This window comes from Erithacus rubecula, assembly GCF_903797595.1.
Source record: "Erithacus rubecula genome assembly, chromosome: 6".
NCBI lineage: Eukaryota > Metazoa > Chordata > Aves > Passeriformes > Muscicapidae > Erithacus > Erithacus rubecula.
In genome coordinates, this window is record NC_136688.1 from 48691058 (window position 1) to 48713557 (window position 22500).

The window sequence follows — 22500 nt, forward strand, 5'->3', positions numbered from 1 at the left end:
CCCCGCCCCTCCCGCGCCCCGGGCGGCCAATCCGTCGCGGTCGGCCTCAGAGAGGGCACGGCAGCGCTCCCATTGGCTGTCATTCAGTCCCTGTTGGACCGCCTTCAGGTTTCTATTGGTTCCGGCGGCTCGCGATCTGCCCGTTTAGCGTTCCGATTGGTGCTCTCCCAGGGTACGGCGGCATGTCGGCCTCCTGCCGCGGTCAGCAGCCGCTGACGCACCGGGATTAGGCGGGAGGCGGGGGGGGCGCCGCCGCTTCCCATTGGCGGGGCCTCCGGCCTCGCGCGCTGCGCCTTCGCGACGTGATGACGCAGCGCGCGGCCTGGCCAGGCTCCCAAGATGGCGGCGCGCAGGGCGCGGAGGCCGCGCTGTCGTTGAGAGTCCCCGCGCTCCGGTGCGGCTCCCGCTCCCCGCGAGCCCTGTGAGTGCGCGGGGCCCGCCCGAGCCGCCGAATGGGGAAGGGGGGAGGGAGCGGGGAGACCGCGGTGGGGAGCGAGCGCCTCCCCGGGCACCGGCAGCCCCGTCTGCGGCGGGCGGGCGGGCGGGAGCAGAGGCGGGCGGGTCTGAGGAGAGTTGAGCATCCCCGGCCGGGCTGGGGCTGCGGGGGCGGAGCCGCGCCCGGCGGGTTCGTCTCAGGTAAGGTGTAAAAAAGCCGCGATCGAGCTCTGGAACTCTTCTCCAGTGTAATGGGGTGTGTAAAAAGACGGGGCAAACTTCTTATTTCCGGGCGTTGCGGTCTGAATTGGGACGTTTGAGATGGTTCGTTTAAGATGTTTGTGGGTGATAATTTTTCGTTCCTGGTTCCGTATTCGGAAATGCTTTCGCTCCTTTATAGAAGCAGAGCTCGTTGCTTCAGGCGCTTTTAGTATTAATTGGCTTTCAAATACTTTAGAAGTTAGGAAGCAAAATATCTTGTAAGGAAGAAGAATCATTGCAGTTATAAAAAATAGTGCCTTTATAGTAAACGTGATGGAAATGTGTGGTCGTGGCCTGGCGCGCTTTTGTTGACTCTGGAACTAGTTTTTAGTAGCTATTTACTTTTTCTTGTGACAGAATTTAGATCTGTCTGTGATCGATACCGCGAGTTGTGAAGGTGATTCCAAAACCACCGTGAGGCAAAGAGAGTTTCCTTTATTCTGAAAAAGAGAAACTTTTTGAAGGTGAGCGAGGTGCTGGACGTAGGCATCGTTCTGTGGCCGTTCATGTGATCTTCCTTCCGTTTTCGGAAGGGAAACTTCTCGAAAAGTAATAGCTGATTTTAAGAGTTTTAAGTGTGGGTCTTCCTGTGAATATCTTGCTTAGACTGAATATATTGCATCATATGTTAATCGGTGTCTGTTATGCAAACCTTTGCAGGTGACTGCAGTAATCTGTGCGTAGTATCTGTAGTTGGTTGAATTGGAGTACGAGCAGTTTTGTGCCTGAAAGAAATAAGGCAGCAGGTGTTCATTCTGTAAACTGAGGCATGACTGAACATCTGTCATAATTGAAACACCAGAAAGGTGCCTGCAGAGCTCTGGTCTGCATCTGTGTACACACAGAGTGCTGGTAAACACAGGCAAGTAGGAGACACTTGGAGTGTATTCGGTTGCCTTGTTTGGGTTGGTATGTGGAAGAACATTGATACTTTTTCTTCTTTAAGTAATACAAGTACAGATCACTTTACAAAGCCTCTGCCAAGTGGGTGCTGCTCAGAGTGTCCCTGGGAGCAGGCAGGTATTTAAGTGATCATTCAGGCTCACCTCACCAGTCCCTTTCCTACTTCCAAGACTTAGCTAATCCCCCTAACTTTACAAATCTTTCTGCAGCCATCACTGGATTGGTTTTTCCTACTTTTATGGACAAAGTAGATGGGAGTTGTTCTAATAAGAAATGGCAGATATTGTTGGTGATGTATTCTTAAAGTTTCCTTATTAAACAGGTAATAGCAAGGATAACCTATGGCTTTTTCTTTGATTGTATTTGCAATATATGGGGAGGATAAAGGCAAAGTTCTTTATTACTTGTTTTTGAATGTAGGAAAAAATTCTTTCCAACCAGCAAGGCTAAGAACTATTCCTTTTTATTTCTCTTTGAACAGAAGCTGAAGGGGTCAGTTCTCTCCATTTCTAAAGAATTCCTTTTTTATTTTCTTCAAGGTCCTGAAGTGACTTTCTGAAGACTTCGTTTTTGAAAATTTAAAAAGCAAAAACAGTTCTGTTTTAATAAATGAAGGAGAATAAAGAAAATTCCAGCCCTTCTGTAAACTTGGCAAACCTGGACCATACAAAGCCATGCTGGTACTGGGATAAGAAAGATTTGGCACACACACCATCACAGCTTGAAGGGCTTGATCCAGCTACAGAGGCACGGTACCGCAGGGAAGGGGCCAGATTCATATTTGATGTGGGAACACGTTTAGGGCTGTATCCTTTTAACTCATGTTGGTATGAAGTGTCTTTGTGAATAGTGAGTTTTCAGAATAAAATGTTCAGGAAATGTGACATGCTCACCTGTTCAGATTTAATTGTTAAACAGAAATCTATTTGTTTATGTGTATTTTGATGTAATGTGTTCCTATGCAATTTCTATCCTTTCATTGGATAGACAAGGTCCTGATTTGGTGATAGGGAAATAAGATGATACAAACTTTCCAATTAAGAGTAACTTTTGTGAGTTATGACACTCAGTGTTTCACTATATAAATCTACATGACATCTCAAATTTTGAATTTTTCCCTCAGTTTTCTAGAGCGTCCCCTTGAGGCTTCTAACCTCTGCCTCCCCAGTCTTGGTCTTTGGTGGGTTTTTTTTGTGCCATTGGTTTGGGATTTACAGCTTTGTGTGTAAGTAACTTTCCTCGAAACAAGCACTTGAATGTGAAGTGATAATTGTTCTGTTCCTTTGTGTACCTACTGCTAGATTTGACCTTCTCTGAAGCAGGTATGGTGCAACACTGGCATGACCTTATGTGCATCCTCTTGTAAGTACAATCAGGACTTTGCACACTTCCAACAAATGCTCTAGATATCAGCCACATCTGGGCCTGATCATAGTATTTACACACCTTTAAGGGCTTTTGTGCCTTTTTTTTTCCTTTTTCCTAGAGATCCTGTTTTACTTGCAGTGTTTTCTAACTAGTCACTAAACAGCTAATTACTTGAAGTACTTGATGAAGCAGAATCCATAGTGCATGTTTGGTTTTATATTTGTTTTGAGCTGTTTGAAAGTCCTTAATCTGCACCACAGACATTATGACACTCTAGCAACTGGAATAATTTATTTCCATCGGTTTTATATGTTTCATTCCTTCAAACAGTTCCCAAGATATGTAAGTATTTAGAATATTGATGACTTTATTTAATGATTGCACTAGGCAGGGACTGTTTGAAATGGTGAGTAGTCACTTGGGTGCTTCTGCTATTCTCTACAGAAAAATGGAAAATTAGCATTTTGTCTTTTAATTATTACAGCTTAAATTTCGTTATTCTTGCCTGTTTACACATTTCTGTTTATGCTCAGAAATGTATTGACACTGCAGTTCTGACTTGCTGATACTGTTCTTCAGGAGTAGCAGCTGTAGTGCTGGCACTTCTGTATTAGCTGAAAGAAAAAAGAAGTGTAACACAGTTTTAAAACTGCTTGACAGACAACATTGAACTGGCACAAATTGTGCTTTGGATTTCTGACCTTGAAATGAAGTTGTATAAAATAGACAGTCCTCCAAATTTTGTATTTTTCTTCTGAGGAAATAAAAGTTTAACACTATATTAAAATTAGGAATTCGTATGCTCATTAAGTCTTTTTCTGGGAAACTTCTACAGAACTGTTAATGGAAATTGACAGTGCCTTTATAACATTACATTGTATTGCATATCTATGCAGACCACTTTTTGAAAGTACTTGCCTTTTTTTAGGTGACAGGAGCCTGCTGTCTCTTCCTAGCAGGAAAGGTTGAAGAAACACCCAAGAAATGTAAAGACATAATTAAAACAGCTCGTAGCTTGCTAAATGATGTACAGTTTGGGCAGTTTGGAGATGACCCAAAGGTAAAAATACTCTTGTTGAAATTGATTTCATCCTGTTGTACAATAGTAAAGCGACACATATTCAATAGAGCATTGAGTGATTTTCAGTTGTTCTAAATTAAATTAGATATTCAGCATGCATTTATGGCTCTTCTGGGTAATGTGGTTGGTAGCTATGAAAGTAATCTTCCTAATACAAGTACCTTTGGGAGCTTATTGGAATAATTGTTTTCTTTAAAAGTTTGCATTTTATTTCATGTAAATTCTGATACTATTTTGCAAATTAAAGTAAATTTAAGTCATTTCAGTCAGAGCAAGAAATGCTACCAAGACATAAGTCATAAATCATTTGAATGGGATTTTAGGAAGTAAATAATCGTGAATCTTAAATGAGAGAACTAGATCTCAGAAGTATTGAGAAGGTTCATAGCAAAACTATGCTTTTCTTATAATATTCTCTCCATTTCTAAAGAATTCATTTTTTATTTTCTTCAAGGTCCTGAAGTGACTTTCTGAAGACTTCGTTTTTGAAAATTTAAAAAGCAAAAACAGTTCTGTTTTGAGTGAAATGTGTAGAGCTTATATTTTTGTTGTGATTTTGTATCTGGGAATTTCATGCTGCATCTGGTTTAGTTTGTATCTCTGTGGAGGAATAGGGATTTTAAACATCCCTTGTCCTCACTCAAATAATGTGAAGAGAAGATATCTGAGTTTAAAATAATATTCTAAGTTGGAATAAAATAAAATTCTAACTTTCTGTTCTCCTTGGAGCCAAACATGGCTGCCTGGAGGTGCAGCCATGTAGAATAAAGTATTTTTGAGTGAAAGAAGGAATAATACTGTGGTTACCTTGTAACTCTCTATAGGAAGAAGTGATGGTACTTGAAAGAATCTTACTACAAACAATAAAGTTTGATTTGCAAGTGGAACATCCATACCAATTTCTTCTCAAGTATGCCAAACAACTCAAAGGTAAAATATTGCAGGGTGAGCAATTAATGTCTTTTACTGTTTTCTAGAACTTAATATATTAACACTGCAACTTCCAGCTGTTTGTCCCTCCTAATTTTATGTCTTAATATTTTTCTGATCATTTTTCAGGAGACAAAAATAAAATTCAAAAACTGGTTCAAATGGCATGGACATTTGTCAATGACAGGTAAGATACACCTAGGAAACATTCTGAAAGTGAAATAGTTACTGTTGCTTACTTTGTTCTGGTGCTGGATATTTTTTTGACAAATATTTGATTTTTTTTTTCTGCTTTTTACATGTTTCCTTCCTCATGTTCCTCAGTTTTTCTTTCCATCATTGCCATGATAGTTCCATTGAGCACAGAGTCTGGAATGAGTATACCAGTAAGGCCTCTGCAATGTTGTGGTATTAATTTAGTGCTGCATTAAAAAGAAACATACTGTTTGAAAGGGCCAAACCAAATGCTAAATCTCTGGGATATAAACTGGCTTCTTGCCAAATCTGTGATATATGGTACGTTCTTAAAAAAAAAAAAAAAAAAAAAAAAGAAAAAGCCACTTCTCAATTCCATCATGTTCATCGAAATATTTTTAATGTGATATTTTGTTAATAGTGAAGTAGTAATTAAATTCACTCAGGAATACAGTTTTTAGCACTGGATTTACAATTTCTTGAATAATGAACTTGTAAGAATCACATCAATTAATGGGAGTGCATGTAAAAACACTTCTCAGGTGGTATTGAACAAAAACCAAAACTTGACATACTTAAGTCCTGTTTAGAAGATTCTACAGAGCAGTTATTTCATTAAGGATTTAAGTATTAGTTTTTAATTCCATAGCAAACCTTTAAGAAAATGTGTAAGTGGTCTGACTGTCCAGAAGTTGTGAATACATGGCATTCAGGCATGACTACAGCAGTAGAACATCATAAAAAACTATGTGCATTTTGAATTATATGCCTGGTTTTCCTTAGCCCTATGTGAGTTCAGATTCTGTAGATACCACCTAAGCTCTCCAAATTAATTTGATCAAAATTAATGTGGATCTCAAGAGATGTTCAGCTGCTGTCAGCCTTGCAGGCAATGATCTTACAGGTAGAACAAAATTTTGGCATGACTGACACTGTTAAGTCTCTAAAACTACTGTAATTTATCCATCAAAGTTTGAACACCATTTTACTTGGAATTAGATAATATTTAATATTTAAATATCTAACAAAATGCACTTCAGGAAAAGACTTGTATGAAGTTGGAGGGGTTGTTTCAAATCATGAATAATAATTATCTCTGAACTGTGGTGGGATTTTATACCCTGTTAATTATAGCTGCTGTACATTAAAGTACACTTGGTCAATCAGGTAATCTCCAGGGTTGTTTTGTTTTGATTTATTTTCTCTTGCAGTCTCTGCACTACACTGTCCCTGCAGTGGGAGCCTGAGATCATAGCTGTTGCAGTTATGTACTTAGCAGGCCGTTTGTGTAAGTTTGAAATACAGGAATGGACATCAAAACCAATGTACAGACGATGGTGGGAGCAGTTTGTCCAAGATGTTCCTGTTGATGTTTTGGAAGGTAGGAAAACTGTTTCCCACAACATTTTTTGTAACTGTGTGGCCTAGGCCATAAGTAAATGCAAATAGCTTTTTATGTGGGTTCAGTCAAAGTAATCCTGTGTTGAGTATGTAACTCAAGTCGAATGTGCTGTGCCCTAATCAGGTTTTAAATTTACCTGGCTTAGTTTAGAAGCAAATTCAATCATCCTGATTAGTCTTTTGTTCAATGTTGGCTTTACAATTTGTATAGTTTATAACACTAGCCTGAATTACCATGGTGTGATTTCTATTTTTTTAATGATTATCCACTCCCCATTTCAAATAAGTGTTTCTGCAAACTGGAGCTAATGGACCCTGATTTCCAGTGGTTTTCCCATTGATAATTAATCTCTTTGACCAAATTGTGCTAGGATAGAGGGCTTTTTGTGATGTACCATGAATGATGAACAGATTATAGGGGACTTTTAGTTTGTAAAGTATTGGAAGAAGAATTTAGTACTGGTTCTTTGCTTAGTTTCCTAAAACTTTTTTGACTGGCCTAACTAGGCATGTGTGTTTTAACATGTAATCTTCTTCCACTTGGTTTCTTGCTGTATTGCTGTCCTGTGAGTGTGGTTACCTGGCTCCTCTTGCACACAGTAATGGCATACAATATGTTATTACCAAGACACTGTTCTTCTTCTGAAAGGTGTGCATATATATGTACATATTACTCAGGATAGACAGAAGAAACTCAGAAATTCATGTGTAAGTTGAAAATTAGTCTGCTTTTAAAAAATTATTTTATTCATTATAATGATGAATAATATTTGCAACAAGTTTTTCCAAAGTTGATGTCCAGTAAAAATCAGTGTTGATAATTGTGTTAAATATACAGTTCTACATTATAAGGTTGTAATACTTTGGAATTTTCTTTCTTTATTATTAAGATATTTGTCATCAGATCCTGGACCTGTACTCACAGGGAAAACAGCAAATGCCTCATCATACTCCTCATCAGTTGCAGCAGCCACCATCTCTTCAGTCTACACCCCAGGCACCTACAGTTCAGCAGTCACAGCAATCCCAAAGCTCAGAGCAATCCCAGACACAGCAGCAAAAAGAGTCGCAGCAGTCAGCACAGCAACAGCAGCAGCAGCAGCAAACACAAGCACAGCAGCCTAAAAAGCCCTCTCCCCAGTCAAGTCCTCCTAGACAGATTAAAAGACCAGCAGTAAGTTGAACTTTAACTTGGATTTTGTTTTCAGGCTGATCTGATGCCCATTTGATTTCAAGGCCACAACGTGCAACAGACTTGTGTTTGCTTTAACAATGAGTCTTGTAATTAATTTTATGTAGTTGATTTTTCTTGGTAATGTGGCAACTTTGTTAATGCAGAACAGTTCTGGCATATGACATTCTTATTCCACTTGAGACAAAAGCAATGGAGAGGCTTTTAGGTCAACATGAGCTATTCAGGTTCTCAGACTTTTTTGTTTTCTCTGTTAAGCAGGTTTAATTTAGGGAGGGTTTGTTATGCTGCACCTGGATGCAGAGATGTGCACGATGCTGATGAGGACATTACTTGACTCTCTGATTACTAATGTTAAGAGAATAGTGACTTCTAAAGTTATGTCAAAATTATTGGAAAAAAAGTCTTTCAAAATAATCATTTAACAGTAGCAGCCTGTAAACCATTATACTTCATAGCCTCACTTTGTGTCCATTATATGACATCATAATTGAAAATAAGGAGCTACATTAGCAGTTGAATAGTGTCACAAGTACTGTGAACACTTTCCAACAGCCATCAAGTTCAAATGAAGCTTTCAGATTTTAACCTATACTTTTGTTTTGTTTTTTTCACTTGTAAGTTAAAAAAAAAAAAAGTTACCCAAGTCTTCTTTCATGTGTACTTAGCAAGAGGAGTGTTTTCAGAAGTACAGTCTTTGGAACAAGTCCATTTGGGATATACATTTTGTTCTAACTTCTGCTCTAACGTGTAATTAATGCATGCCCAAAGTAGAGGGCAGGCATCAGGGGTAAAAAGCAAAACAACAAGCAAAAAAAAATCAAACCAAAAACTAGGAGTAAGCAAGCAGCAAATATTGGAATGAAATGGAATTGGAAGAGTGCACCATCTTCTTGATGATAGATTCCCAAAAAAGACAAAAATGTAACTCTGTAAAACCTTGATCTTGTAAGTGCAGGATAGAGCTTACTAGAGGAAAAGACCTGCACTGAAATTTTAGTTGTTGCACTGAACTTTTAGCATTGTTCAGGATAGAAAGGTGATAATGATTAGCCTGAAAAGTGTGAGAGTTCTTTACAAGTATTATGTATTTCTTCTCATACTTTTTATGCAATCAGCAGAAATTTTATTGACTTGTTAGACCCATAGAATCTCTTACTATTTTTCTTCAGCAAAAATGTCTGGGATGGTTTTGGCACATCTGAAACTGTTGATAACAATTTTTGTCTTTCCTATGTGTACCATCTAAGTTGTTACAAATGCTTGTTCATTCCTGTAAAGGATCTACCACTACAGTACTACTGATTTTGCCCTATCCCATATGTTAATGAAGTATCTCATGGAAAAAAGTGATGCTTTTGCATAAATAGTATCTGCTGTTCTTGAACACTCAGCTCTGGTCAAGCCATCAGAAACTAACCTTTCCCTGAAATTAGTTTGAGGTCCATCACTTAATAACCAAAGAAAAAAGTAGTACATATGCTATAAGCAGCCACAACAAATAAAAAGCAAAGGGTGACTCAAAGGACTTTTGTAGGAATACAGCACAAGCAGCACGAATTCGACAAAAGTAAATGTGGTCATCCAAAATGGTTCTTTATCCAGAAAGCAGTCTGGGAGAACAAGATGTGTGGTGTTTGAAAGATTTACTTGGTCCTTCTAAAATGTCCTTGAGTTAGATGTACCATAAACCTTACTTAAAATCTTTGCCTGCTTCTATAAATAGGGCTTTGCATGACTTCTTTGGTTTGTGCAGAACAGAAATACACTTTGTTCCTGGAGGCCAGATTTTGAATTTACATGAACTCTTATAACTCCCATTACCTTCTACTGAGCCAAGATGCATTCAAGCAGCTGAAGTATTGGCCCATGACTTACAGACCCATATCAGATATCTAAAGCATCTGCACATCCTCTACATCTCTAGTGGTGAAGAGCACTCAGATTTTCAGTTGATTTCACTAAAAATATACTGGTGAATCATTAGATGGAAATAGTATTTTCATTCGGATTAAACTAGAAATTGTTAGGGGGAACAATTGCTCATAGAAACAGCAGTAAAGGAACAGTTCCATTGTATAGATTCAGCTGAAGGTATTAAATAGCCATCAGCATGACAGTAGATAATGTTGATAATTTATTATTATTGATGACCCTCAGGTGTTCTGGCTGGATAAACTGCAGTGTAATGACCAAATAAATGCTCATCTATTTTAGCAGCTGCCATTATTAGAGAATTGTTGCTGCTTGATTCTTTTTTTTTTTTTCTTTGGCATAAATGCAGTTTAAATTGATGTTTGTTTTTTCTGTCATGAGTTATTTTGCTCCAGTTTCTTGTTCTGTTGTAATGTTGACCTTGCTGTTGTTCTTTGAATATTGCTCCGTATTAACAAATGCACAGTAATTTAATTACTTGTCACCTGAAGTGATCAATTGACTTCACAAAATTAGTGATTTTTGGAAAAGATCCAACAAGTTGTGATTTGCTTCTATTTGAAAGTGCAGGGAGAACTGATACAGTTTTACAGGCATGGAATTTACTGCTAGAAAGTCAAGAAAAGACCATCCAAGTAAAATGAAGGCAGCAGATGAGTCCATGAGAGTCACTAAGAAAAAAGTATGTGTGTTTGAAGTGGTAAGATAAAGATTGTCCTTAAAAAGCAGGAAAGCAGCTGAAAGGTGTCTGGAAAATTGAAATTATTATTAAAGGAGTACAAGGATGAGGTTACCTCAAGCAAGCAAAAATTTGACAGGAAAAATTTTGAGAATACCCATCAGAATTAAGAAAAAGTACTGTTCAAGTTGGATTGAAGTGTGTGTCCATTCTTGCTGTGGAAAGTGAAATGAAGGAAACAGAGGAACAGTTTGTACAGGTAAAGCTACTAGATACAAACAGTTTCTTAAAAAACGTTTTCATTGAAAAGACAGAGAAGCTATGTACTGTGCCCCTCTCACCTTCATCTTTCATTCTAAATGTAGTTGTACTTAAAATTTCATTGAAGTTCTCTGCTTTTCTCAGAAACCATCAAGTAGTTATCTTAGTGGGACTGTGTGATCTGGAAGATTTTTTTTTTAATTCCCTTATCTGTGATTGTTTGAAAACTACAACATAACAACCAACAAAGAAACAAGAAAAAACCAAACCAAAAACTTGTGATTGGAAGGATGATACAAGGGTTTGTGGGTTTTGTTCAGTGTGCATACATTTTTTTCCTGGTATAACACTTGGATTTTATACAATGCTCTCCGTCTGAAGGCTTCTGAAATGTTTTACACTGTGCAACACTTTCACTGCCCTCCTGTCCTTGTAAATAAAGCATAAGAGCCTGAAGTGATTTTGGCAAAGGTTGAGTGACAGGTCAATGCAGAATTGGGAACAGAGACCAAGCCTCTTGTTTTCAGCTCAGTGAGCAGTGAACTGGCCCATGACATATGTGCAGTAGATGATAAATACGTTAAATGAGATGTAATACTCAATAGTGGGAAAAGCAGGAAATGCTGCATATAAAATACCTGCTATTTTTCCAGTCTTTTCATTCTGCTAGTTAAGCTGGGCTTTCCCAGTGTGATTCGACTTTGCTCAGTGTTTGTCTTGCATTTGTTGTAAGAAACTATAAAAGTATTTAGGTTGGAAAAGATCTTAAAGATCATCAACTCCAATCATTAAGGCAGCACTGTCAAGTCCACCACTAAACCAAGTCCCCAAGTGCCACATCTACACATATTTTGAATACCTACAGGGATGGTGATGGAAGCACTTCCATGGGCAGCCTGTTCCAATGCCTGATGACCCTTTCCATGAAGAAATTTTACCTCATATCCAATCTAAACCTCCCTTGACACAACTTGAGGCTGATTATTCTTGTCCTGTCACTTGTTACTTAGGAGAAGAGCTGACTGCAATGGTCTTATTTTTTTTATTTTTTTCTTTTCTTTGTTTTCAAACAGGCTGTATCTCCAAAAGAAGAAACAAAGGCAGCAGGTAAATATTAATATTCTATTCATGTTGCTTCCATTTTACTGCTTAAACCTAATAAGTAGTTTGCTGACATGCACTTAGTTTGTTTGCTTACAGGCTTGGCAGTTCTAAACTATTTTGAACCTGATAATCTACCTTAAATATGTACTATAACTGTTCTTAAAATGTTCTTAACTGCAAAACTTGAAATAAGTTGAGTAGAACTGTGCCTAGAGAGTCCCTTAATAGAGTCTGTTCAGTAGAAGTCTTGCTAAACTAGTCAGCTCTCAATGTCTAACTCCATGCATCATTTGGGAGTAGTTCCTCAGCAAGCTGTGAGGCCTTGAAGTGACTGAAGGTACCATGTCATTAAATAGCTGCACTACCAGTAAGTGGTTGGTAATCAGCAATGTTTGTAATTGGTTGTTGGCATGGCTGCCACTAAACAGCATTTTGTGTCAGTTGTCTAGGGAAAGAAATGTAGGCTCACCACAGTGATCATACCTGGTTCTTTTGTTTGTTTGGAAATTTTTCTTCATTTTGCTGGTTTGGAACAAAGCAGTTCAGGATAGCTAGGATGTACTTCTTAAGGAAGTCTGGCATTTATCCCCTGTCTGCAGATAGAATCTAGACAGCTTTCTCTTCTTCTTCCTCTCTCCTGTCCAATTGCCATTTTATTTGGTTTCTGACACACGTTTTTCTAGCAGAGCGTAGGTCAGCTTCTCAGAGCTGTTCCAATTACTTACAAGTCAAAGTTTTGGGCTAGAAAACATATGCTTGCTCATCTTCATTTACATACTGTTACTGGGACAGTTTGTCTCTAGTTACAAAGTCACTTGAATTTGTAGGCATATATTCTTTTGGAAGATTTGTATATGATACTTGATGCCAGTTTATTTATACAAAGGTGTTAATTTTAGGTTTCTTTATTAAACATACCTAGTAAATAGGATTTCCTCTGTACTTTGTGATGTGATAATGTGATTAGCATGAGACCAGAGTTGGAATTTGGAAAACACTGTAGAGCAATAACCAATCACAAACTGACAAATGTTTTTTAGAACCACCGCCACCATCTAAAATTCCTAAAATTGAAACTTCACATCCACCAATACCTCCTGCACATCCACCTCCAGGTAAGCTTTTATTTTCTTAAAACACATTTTCCTTGATGTTAACTTCATTGCTTTTTATTCAGGTGGTGGTAGGTAATGGTGTGGGGACAGGGGTTTGTTGCCTTGATTAATCAGTCTGGCAAGTAAAAATACAAGGTTGATAAGCTCTAGAGGGAATTATATCATAGCAGCACAGACTTTTCCAGACAGAAGTAAAAAACTTACAATGAAAACAAGACTATACTAGGTGGATAAAAGGAGAACAAAGATGCAACAGTTAAAGGCCTAGAAGACTAAAACTAACTGTTAATAGCAGGCTAAAAGGGACCTCTTGATCTCAAAATGATGGTAGATGCCATTTTAGACTACTAGAGCAGCTTTCAACTGTCCTGTAGAAGTTTTCCAAGTTGTATCTGTTGTACAGGAATTCTGCTGGTGTGCAACATCCCATAAGGGGGATGCTTTCTTTGCTATACCTCAAAAGAGGGTGTTTTTCTGCCAGAGAACATTAATACTGCACACATGCTGTATGTTTGCAAAATAAACTGTACTGTTGTAACAATGTGCTTCCAGCATCTCGATGCATTAGCTGTCTTCCAGTGACCCTTAAATATGGCATAAATATTTCACAGATCATGGTCCATAATGTAACTGTAAGATGACAGCTTCTAAAAGGAACTAGAAGAGAAAAAAGCAGTGCCCTGAAATATTGTAGGACAATTTTTCTCATTTGGTAAAATCTAATTAAGAATGAAGTTTTTCTAAATACCATGCTCATTATTACTTCCATTGCTAAATCTTTAATGCACATCTTGCATCCAGAATGATTCTGAAAATGAGCAAATGAGGAAATTATTGCCTGCTACAATTCAGGAGCCAGAAGTCACTGAAATCCTGAGTACCACAGTCAGCATACCCACCTTGTGTGATTTAATTATGTTGCTTCCCTAGGAGACAGTTTTACTGTTAAAATCCTGCTTAGGCAGGTAATGAATTTATTTCCCTTGTTACCTGAAATTTTTCTATTTGTTTATACAAGGATGGAATTGTACAAGCACTGAAACATTATCAAAATAAAGGGCAGCTCTGTGGAAAAGTCAGGTGAAAACCAAGAATGCATCTTTACCAAGTGAACTAGGAGGAGGATTTTTCTCTAATTCTGTTTGACACTGACAGTGTAGAATGCAGCTAGACATGACTGCCCTGTATGTGTTTCTAAATAACTTCTCTTACTGAACAGTGTTGTAGATGCTTATATATAGAAGCAAGATGAATGTCAAGATGTCCCAAACTCTTTTTTGTTGGTTGTTTTAATAATCTCTCTGACCATATAGAGAGGTTGCTATTAGGTTAGTCATCTTAGTGGTATTACTTTATAATACCTGTATTAAGGGGAAAACAAGCAATTCATATTTAAAGAGAAGACAGCTTAAAGCATGTTCTTTCCAGAAGTGGCTAAGTATAATTCTGTAAAATGCTGACCTTTTTATGAACTTCTCCAGAGTCTCAGGTACAGAGTTCACTGAAATTATCAGTGGGACAAAGCTGATCAGATATCATGTCCTTCTTACTTATCCTTTGGTTTTCTTTTTCTCTTTCTTTGGTGCCAGGTTTAGAACTGAGTGTTAAAGACTTGAGACTTTGGCCTGTGTTCTCAAATAATGTTTCTCAATATGGGGAGCAGGTGAAGTGCAGAGAGTAATCCCAGGCCACCTCCTGGGCTACCAAAGAGGTAGAAAGGAGGCCTGGACTAAAGAAGGTGTAAGCACTGAACTAAAGATTTTTGGTATCGTGAATCCTATGACTTTTTAAATCCACTAATTGTGATTCCATCCATCCAGTCTGTTAATTCTGTTGATTGTACAATATTTAAATTATAAAAAATGGTAATAAAAAAGATGAATTTAACTTTTAGAATGGGAAAAGCTGGCCTTGATGCTTTGATAGGCAGCTTGCTTGGTTTTTAGTGACCTGAGAGGGTCTGACTGGATACCATATGGCATTCAGAGACTTAGAGAATTGAGTTCTCTTTTGCTAATTTAACTGGAGGAAAAATATAAAGTATTCAGAAACTGTTCTTGCCAGTATCCTTCAAAAAAACAAATCAAATTTTCTTTTCCAGAGCGCAAACCTCCTTTGACAACAGCAGTTTCAATGGGAGAACCAGAGCAATCTACTACTGTGGACTCAGTAGATATGCCAAAGGTCCAGATTCCTCCCCCTGCTCATCCAGCCCCAGTACATCAACCTCCACCTCTGCCACATCGTCCCCCACCCCCACCCCCCACCAGTTATATTACAGGGATGTCTACTACAAATTCTTACATGTCAGGGGAGGGTTATCAAAGTCTCCAGTCAATGATGAAAACAGAAGGACCAACATACGGAGCTTTACCGCCAGCCTATGGACCACCAGCTCATCTGCCATACCATCCTCATGTCTACCCTCCCAACCCTCCACCACCAGTTCCACCCCCACCCCCTGCCTCCTTCCCCCCACCCAATATTCCACCTCCTACTCCTGGATATCCTCCTCCACCTACATACAATCCTAATTTCCCTCCTCCAAGACTGCCTCCAGCTCATGCAGTACCACCTCATCCACCTCCAGGGCTGGGAATGCCACCAGCTAGTTACCCCCCTCCTACTGTTCCCCCAGGTGGACAGCCACCTGTACCACCTCCAATTCCACCACCTGGTATGCCACCTGTAGCAGGACTTGGACGTGCTACATGGATGAGATAGCATGAGGTAATTTGCACGATAGACCTTTATGTTGATTAGGCAGGAGTAGATAGCCAAAACCTACATTGTAAAGATGAAGAGGAGGGTAATCTGTATAATTTAGATGAAGAAATGAGATTAAATGAAAATTTAGCTGATGTGTTTGCAGTATGGTTTATGGTGAGTTATATAGGCTTCTAGATTTTAATCAGCTTTGCAGTATCTATTCTAACTTTATACATTTGACTTAAGTTTAAATTGTCTTGACTTATTCCAGCACTGGATTACTTTGTACTAGCAAAACCAGCCATATTGGCTCAATTATATCAGTAAGAAGAAAATTTCCTTCTAGAAATCAGTGCCTATTTTTAAGTATCAAAATAGCCAGATACTATGATATTTGATCTATAGTAAGAAACTTCATTTTTAATAATAAGTAAAACAACACGATGTCAAGCATAAAAGCTGCTTTATTTAAGAGAGATTCTGAATGCTAGCTGACTGGAATAATTTTGAGGTGTTTGCCTTGCTGATAGTTTTGGTTTGGAATGTACTGGTATCTTAAAATATTGTATGTTTACACCTATTTGCAAATTCCTGTACATAATATATATATTTTCTAAGTGTGAAAGTCTGAATGTAACAGCCTACTGTGATGTACATCATAGTTATAAATGGGACTACTTTGTTCACTCTACCCAAATAAAATTGGTTCTGAATTTAGTGGATTTCCAGGTTTTTCATATTAGTTCAGAGGTCATAACCATGGTTACTCCAAGATACTTACTCCAACATATTTCAGCATTGTCCCAAATCTTACTCATCAGTTTATTTAAAAAGAATGTATTTTATTTTATTCAGCTAGAAGTATACACTATCACAATCAATCTCTTACTTCATTTTTACTAAAATATTTCAAATGAATGTTTTACACACATTATCAAAAAAACTGTACTATTACTTTCCTTCCCCAAAAAAGCCAGAGTGGTTCAATAATAGGTAAAAACGCGTGCTAAGGTCTAAAGAATTTTGCTATATACACAACAGCAGGTGCTAACTTTTCCAGTTCTTTGTAAATCATATACAGAAAATATAGCAGGGCTGTAAGATCACAGGTTTAACAGAAATCAAACTTTAAACTGATTTCTAAAGCAGCACAAATAGACTTTCCCCACATTATGAAAAATATACAATTTTATCACTTTACAGTCATGCACTTTGAAAAAGATCAGTAGTACTCTTTCCCCCCAGTTTCTAGAAAGATAAAAGGTCACTTTAACACTGATTTCATTTAATATCTAATATTTGGATAAAAATGTGCCATTCTCAAACAAGGTTGTGCTCAGCAGTCTTATCAAGGTGCAAAGAGCCAACTGGAGCTGGTTACACTGCAGCATTTCAGGAACTGTTAGGGAAATGCTGCTTACTCCAGTCACTCCAACAAAAGTCAAGGATGTGATTATACTTTCCTTAAGCAAGCAAAGTCCATTTGTAAACAGTGGATGCTTTCTTTGCCAGAGGATTGCAGAACCCAGGGCTTCAATCTTGATGAAATTATATTGGGCTATTGCCCCAAATACATTAATTTAATGGCCACTATTTCAAGGGATGCTCCCCTCCAACTTAATGTACAAAGCTCCTCAAGTAGTTTTCACTGAATACTGAGCGCATAGGTAAGTGAATTTAAATATGCATATAAAATATCTATTTAGACAGCTGAAAATTCAGCACCCAGGTCATCCTGTAAAGTCATTGAGCATCATTTTACCCCAGGAAGACATTTTCTAGCTCAAATGGAGCTAAGTATGAAGATTGGCAAGCCTAAAAACCCCTAAACAATAACACCCCAAGGTACAGAACTGTCATGTTCTTCTGCAAAATCAGTGATGCACATCTTACATTGATGATAAATAAAATCTTAAAAAGAGTATGAAGTTTGTTCAGCTGAACTGCTGCTACCCTATAAACTGGCTCTTCAGGATTTGCAGGGCTAATTGACCTCAATTGCAGCACTGTTTTCCCTGTAGGTGAGATCTGCAGGTGGAACAAAACAAGCTTTGCTTGAAGTAATTTAATAGATTTTGAGAGAGATTTGAGAGCAGGGAGTATTTGAGTGGGAATTACATAGTGGTGAGACTAGTAATCTGGTGAGTATAGCTCTTGTCTTGTTGAGAGGACCTGCTAATAGCCTCATATACCCCTTAAATAGCAAGCATGTCATGAACACAGTTAACTCTCTCCAAGTGCTGGCAACATTTGTGTTGCTTTAGTTGAAATTCGCTGACATAAATCAACCTTGTTCCAAATATACTTGAAACTCTCTGCTTAATCCAGCAATCAGATGCCACCGAAGTTAAAATGGGCTTTCAAGCAGATAAAGTAACCCTCAGTTTGACCTTAGATGTTAAGGAGTAATGATGCTCCACTTTACATCACCTACTCTGGTACAAAAATCTCAATGTATAAATTGTACAGGAGGAAGACAAGTAATCACCAATGGTGTCTAGAAACTGGAGGTCAAAATAAAAAGCAAGGAAGAAGAAATCCAGAATCCTCAAAGATACTTAAAGGAGACAGTCAGACTCCAGAATTAATTTTTCTATACTTCATGGGATGCAAATACTACTAGACTGAGAGCTATCTAGCTCAGTGTTCACTGACTGAGCAGTAGTAAGAAATAATCTACTGGTGGGTGTGTGAGTGAGAGTATGCACTTGTGTTTTGGGGGTGGTTCTTGGTTGGTTATTTTTAAATAACCTACTCAACTGTTACATTTCTATTTCTGCAAACAATAATGAAGTGGTGCTTACTTGTACTGGTTATTGTGTATTTTGGTTGTATTCCTTCTCTATTTTTTTTACTGGTTACAGGTTTCAGCTCTGATATTCCACATTCTTCAGCCAGGCAGCTATAGTTTATTGTACACCAGGGGACCAATTAACCTTTCATAAGTTGCCACATGGGTTCCTTGGTACTGTAGCAGTGCTCCATGTAATACAGTACCACAAGTCAAGAACTCAAGTGGTAGAACAAATTAATTTAGAGGAAGAACCTGTCCAGCTAATACAGCTGTCTGTAGCTGTGACTGATTCTTGTAGAGAAGAAAAAGAAAGTAATGGTGTTTGAGGTCATTACATCCTCCAACTAATCACTAAAATCAATGCAACTTTTGAAGAGAAGGTTTTGATCTTTTCACATGCCTGTCTTTAAAATTATTTTACACCAATGAGTTCTAATAATGAAGCCCACTTCCTTGGACTATTGGGAAAGAACATCTAATGAAATACAGGGACAGCTGCTGTAACAACTTGGAAAAGGAGGGAGTCAAATTCTTACAACTACACAGGCAGCTACTCCACAATAGCAAAATGTAACTCCCATTATTTTATATACAACCATTTTTAAGAAGGAAAAACCCACTTGTTTTGGTTCATTAACAAAAATAAAGCTTGAATTGCAGGAAGTAGTCTCACCTGACAGTTCGTGTTTATGGAGTTTTTATTCAGCTCTGCAAGGTTGTTGTTTGGTTACCTTACACAGGAACCAGTATAGGTGAGGGATCCAGCAACATTTAAAAAACCCACCCAAACCTTCCTGATGTGAAAGATGAGCTGCTTTTGAAGATCCTGTGAAAGCCATGAGCACTGTCAGGATAGCAGTTTCTGCTGAATTATTTCAGTGAAAGCTTTACAAGAAAAGTGTTGCCATTTTGTAGGGAATACTGTTGTGTGGCTAAGTGACTTCATTCACATTAGGACTGCAGAAATCTCATGTCATTTGATCATGAAAAATTGTTCATTAACACCTGATACAGAGTCTTAAGCCTTTATGCACACCTGTGTGATGAGTACCGCCATACAATGTAGGGCAGTACAAGTGCTTTTAGCTTGCCACTCAGTATTTTACACAGAACCTCGTGAAAACGGTTGCATGTCATTCTTCAAAATAAGGACCTCCAGAAAAAGTGTTAGCAGCTCATGAACTTGGCAGGCAGTAAGCCAATGAATGTGAATTGCATTTTCTGTGGCTGCCTGGAGCCACTAACCTGGCTATGAATCACTGACAAGCGGGTGGACAGGAGCAATACAAACGGTGACTTCTCCTCAGGTTAAGGGTTCTTCTTGTTCCTCTTAGAAATTCTCTTGAGTTAGTCAATTCTACAAACAGACCATTACAACAAAGCAGGTTTGAACTACAATAAAAATGATGCAAGTCTGGCATTATTGGATGGTTACCCGGTGAACAGTAGCTCCAGAGCACCACAGCCTGGAAATCAGGCCTTTAGCTGCCATATTTACACTATTGTTACAAAAAAAAGCTGGGGGAAAAAAAAAAGGAAAAAGGAAACCCTGAAAAAACTCAACCCCAACTCCCAAAGAACAGGCAGCCAGAAACACTGAGCTCTGCCTCCTTAGTCTTCACAGAATCCATCACTTTCAGTTGCCAGGATGGTGTTCCTACAAGGGACCCTTGAACTGGTTTCCTGACAGATGTTGCCTGATGGAGGGTTTGGAGCTCGCAGCATCACCCAGCTTTCGCCAGACAACCTGCAAAAAAAAAAAAAGGTTTGGTGAGAGAAAGACAGGATTTTTTTTTTTTTTTTTTTTTGACAAAAGGTCCAAACCACAAATCCACTGAGGAGCAGCAGAATTTTTTTTTTAGTTGCAGTCTGAAAGCCAGAACCAGCCCTTTCCTGGAGGCGGGCTGCAGTTCTCAGCAGGGACACTGGATGGCATCTTTGCACCAGTTTCCAAGGAAAAGAAACATTGATGCCTTTTTCTAATTAGTGCCTCTTGAAATTAGAACCGTTTTTGCCTGGGGTAATAGTCTAAAACAAATATACTAGATTAAGAACATAAGTTCAATGGTAGGTCAACCCTGCTATGCTTACAGAAAAGATGCTACCATGAATAGAAAAGATAATGAAAAAAGATCATGATTAAAATTATATATACATGACTTTCTAAAAACATACATTTTATCACTCTAGGGCCACTATTTAAATAAAAAATACACTGCAAAAAACTTTATAGCTGTCTTGAATCTACATGAAGTGAATATTTAAAGAGAAAACAGCTGATGATAGACAAATAGAGATGAGTCAGTTTGGGAGGATGAATTTACAGTATTTTACCTTTCCTCCAGCATAGCTACAAGGTACTGGGAAATTAGACAGACAAAATATCCTAAAAAGCAGGCCTTCATTAACTCTGGTCTTGGCTTTGCTTATAGGGATCCAGCAACCAAAGAAGGGCCTCAGCCCTTGCCAAGGATGCTCACAGTGATCCAGTTCAGCAAGCTGTGCTTGTGCTCACACCCTCTTTTTAGGGTTAAGGTGGTTTCAGAATTTAAACAGAGCATTAGGCCACTCTCAGTTGCTGGAAGGTACTAAATGAGCACTATGCCAATTGGGCTGACTTCTTATGTGGATTTCAAAAAAAAGAAGGCTTATAAGCATCCTCATCCCTGCTCAGGGCAATTGAACAGCACATCCCCAGCTGCAGGTGACAGGCAGCTCAGGCTGTGTCCCAGCAGAAATCTCAAACTGTTCACAGCCAGAGCGTGGCCAATGCCATGGAGGCAAAGCCATGACAGCTGACACTGCACAGCAGAGGTTGGGTACAAGCACTCACTGTACAGGATGTGGCCACCTCAGTTAACAGTGTGGTTGCCCAAAATGCCTCAGGTGTTAACAGCACACCACATATCATGATGCTGTTCAATGACTTCAGACAAGACTCTCCCTCTGACATTCCTATGTGGTTTAGGCTCAAACTCATTCAAGCTGTACACCTTTAAACATGGCAAGAAATTGTTGCTTAGCCCAAATCCACTCCTTAAGGGCACAGGTGGAGACAATTGCTAACAGGACTCTCCTAGTCTTGGACAGCTCCTTGCACATCTCTGGTCAGCTGGACCAGCTACTCACAGCCAGGAAGGCAGCAAAGTGGGAACTATCTACTGAGCAAAGGCTGCTCTGTGCAGTGAGCAAGGCATTCAGATCACCCAAAACAGTGATCAGCAGAGCCCCCACTCTTCCCTTGTGCCTATGGACCTCACAAGGCTTACTTGCAGCAGATCTCTGTTCCTCCATACTTTCAACAAAAGACCCCCTTTTAGAACCTTGGGGTTCTAAAAGGAGCCCAAAGAGCTGCTGGGAGGAGTTCTTACATTGCACATTTCACGAACAATCGCCTTCTCCTTTTCACTTAGGTCTTCTTCATAGTTGTCTTGCATTTGCCTGTCCAAATTTTCATGGACCTCAAGGACCTACAAAAAAAACAATATTATGAAACCATTATGTTCCTCAGATAATTATTTGTGTCCCTAAGAACATCATTAATGAGTTTTTAAATTGGCAGGATTCACAAAGCCTCAAGACAAGCAAAGACAAGCATGACGTCAAGTTGGGCACCTCCATCCTCCCTGTTCCCCCAGCCATGTCCTGCCTCTGTCCCACCACAATCCTGGGGACCACTGGCAGCAGGCTGCTTGTGCCCACAAGTGCATTTCTTCCAGGAAGGCTGCTGGCAGTCCAACCTTCCAGGCAGCATCCCAACAAGCACAGTGTTGTCCCTCATCATGTGCTGTTCATACCCCAAACCTCTAGACCATTTCAAGTGGGAGTCAGCTCTAGCCTGCCATATCCCATTGTCCTGGCCACCCCCACAGAGCTCCTCAGGGAGAAAGTGCCCAGCTGCAGCCAGCTGGTGCCTTGATCACAGAAAGGAGACTGCCTGGGCTAAAGGCAGCCTCCACTTCCAGCTGGAAACACTGACTCCAGGGATACCACCCCCCTGTCACACCCATATGCATTCCACAGTTCTCCAGACAGGCACATCACACAAGGTGGCCACAGCAGAGGAGCCTCCAGGTTTTACTGTTGCCTCTGTGCTGATTTGCACACCTCACCCAGGGCTTCACCACTGATGAGCCA

At 39.1% G+C, this 22500-nt stretch overlaps 2 protein-coding genes across 7 annotated transcripts in view; one reads left to right on the forward strand and one right to left on the reverse strand.

The window, feature by feature from the left end:
• Positions 1-237: 237 nt before the first annotated feature.
• CCNK (cyclin K) lies at positions 238-16286 on the forward strand. Of its 6 annotated transcripts, XM_079308187.1 has the most exons (12): positions 238-421; positions 1054-1160; positions 2139-2405; positions 3228-3309; positions 3896-4027; positions 4873-4978; positions 5108-5165; positions 6385-6554; positions 7465-7748; positions 11715-11748; positions 12786-12860; positions 14962-16286. In XM_079308187.1, the coding sequence occupies exons 3-12, from the start codon at positions 2209-2211 to the stop codon at positions 15582-15584; spliced, it is 1761 nt and encodes a 586-aa protein (XP_079164313.1). In that variant the 5' UTR covers positions 238-421; positions 1054-1160; positions 2139-2208; the 3' UTR covers positions 15585-16286. The 6 variants fall into 6 exon arrangements, with proteins under 6 accessions (XP_079164313.1, XP_079164316.1, XP_079164317.1 ...); XM_079308190.1 differs by lacking the exon at positions 1054-1160 and having other exon boundaries at positions 309-420; XM_079308191.1 differs by lacking the exon at positions 1054-1160 and having other exon boundaries at positions 372-394.
• Positions 16287-16377: 91 nt separating this feature from the next.
• The window catches only part of CCDC85C (coiled-coil domain containing 85C), a 106736-nt gene continuing 100613 nt past the window's right edge, over positions 16378-22500 (reverse strand). Inside the window, exons 5-6 of the mRNA XM_079308202.1 lie at positions 21735-21833; positions 16378-20110 (exon numbers count right to left, since the gene is read on the reverse strand). Coding sequence (XP_079164328.1) covers positions 20021-20110; positions 21735-21833 — 189 coding nt within the window. The 3' untranslated portion in view covers positions 16378-20020. The remainder of the gene's footprint in view (positions 20111-21734; positions 21834-22500) is intronic.

Bases quoted from the DNA above. Each gene is read 5' to 3' on its own strand.
- CCNK (XM_079308187.1), top strand. From the start codon at position 2,209: ATGAAGGAGAATAAAGAAAATTCCAGCCCTTCTGTAAACTTGGCAAAC. The intron at 2,406-3,227 runs GTATCCTTTTAA...TCTGCACCACAG, and splicing joins GTGGGAACACGTTTAGGGCT to ACATTATGACACTCTAGCAA. The intron at 5,166-6,384 runs GTAAGATACACC...TTTCTCTTGCAG, and splicing joins TGGACATTTGTCAATGACAG to TCTCTGCACTACACTGTCCC.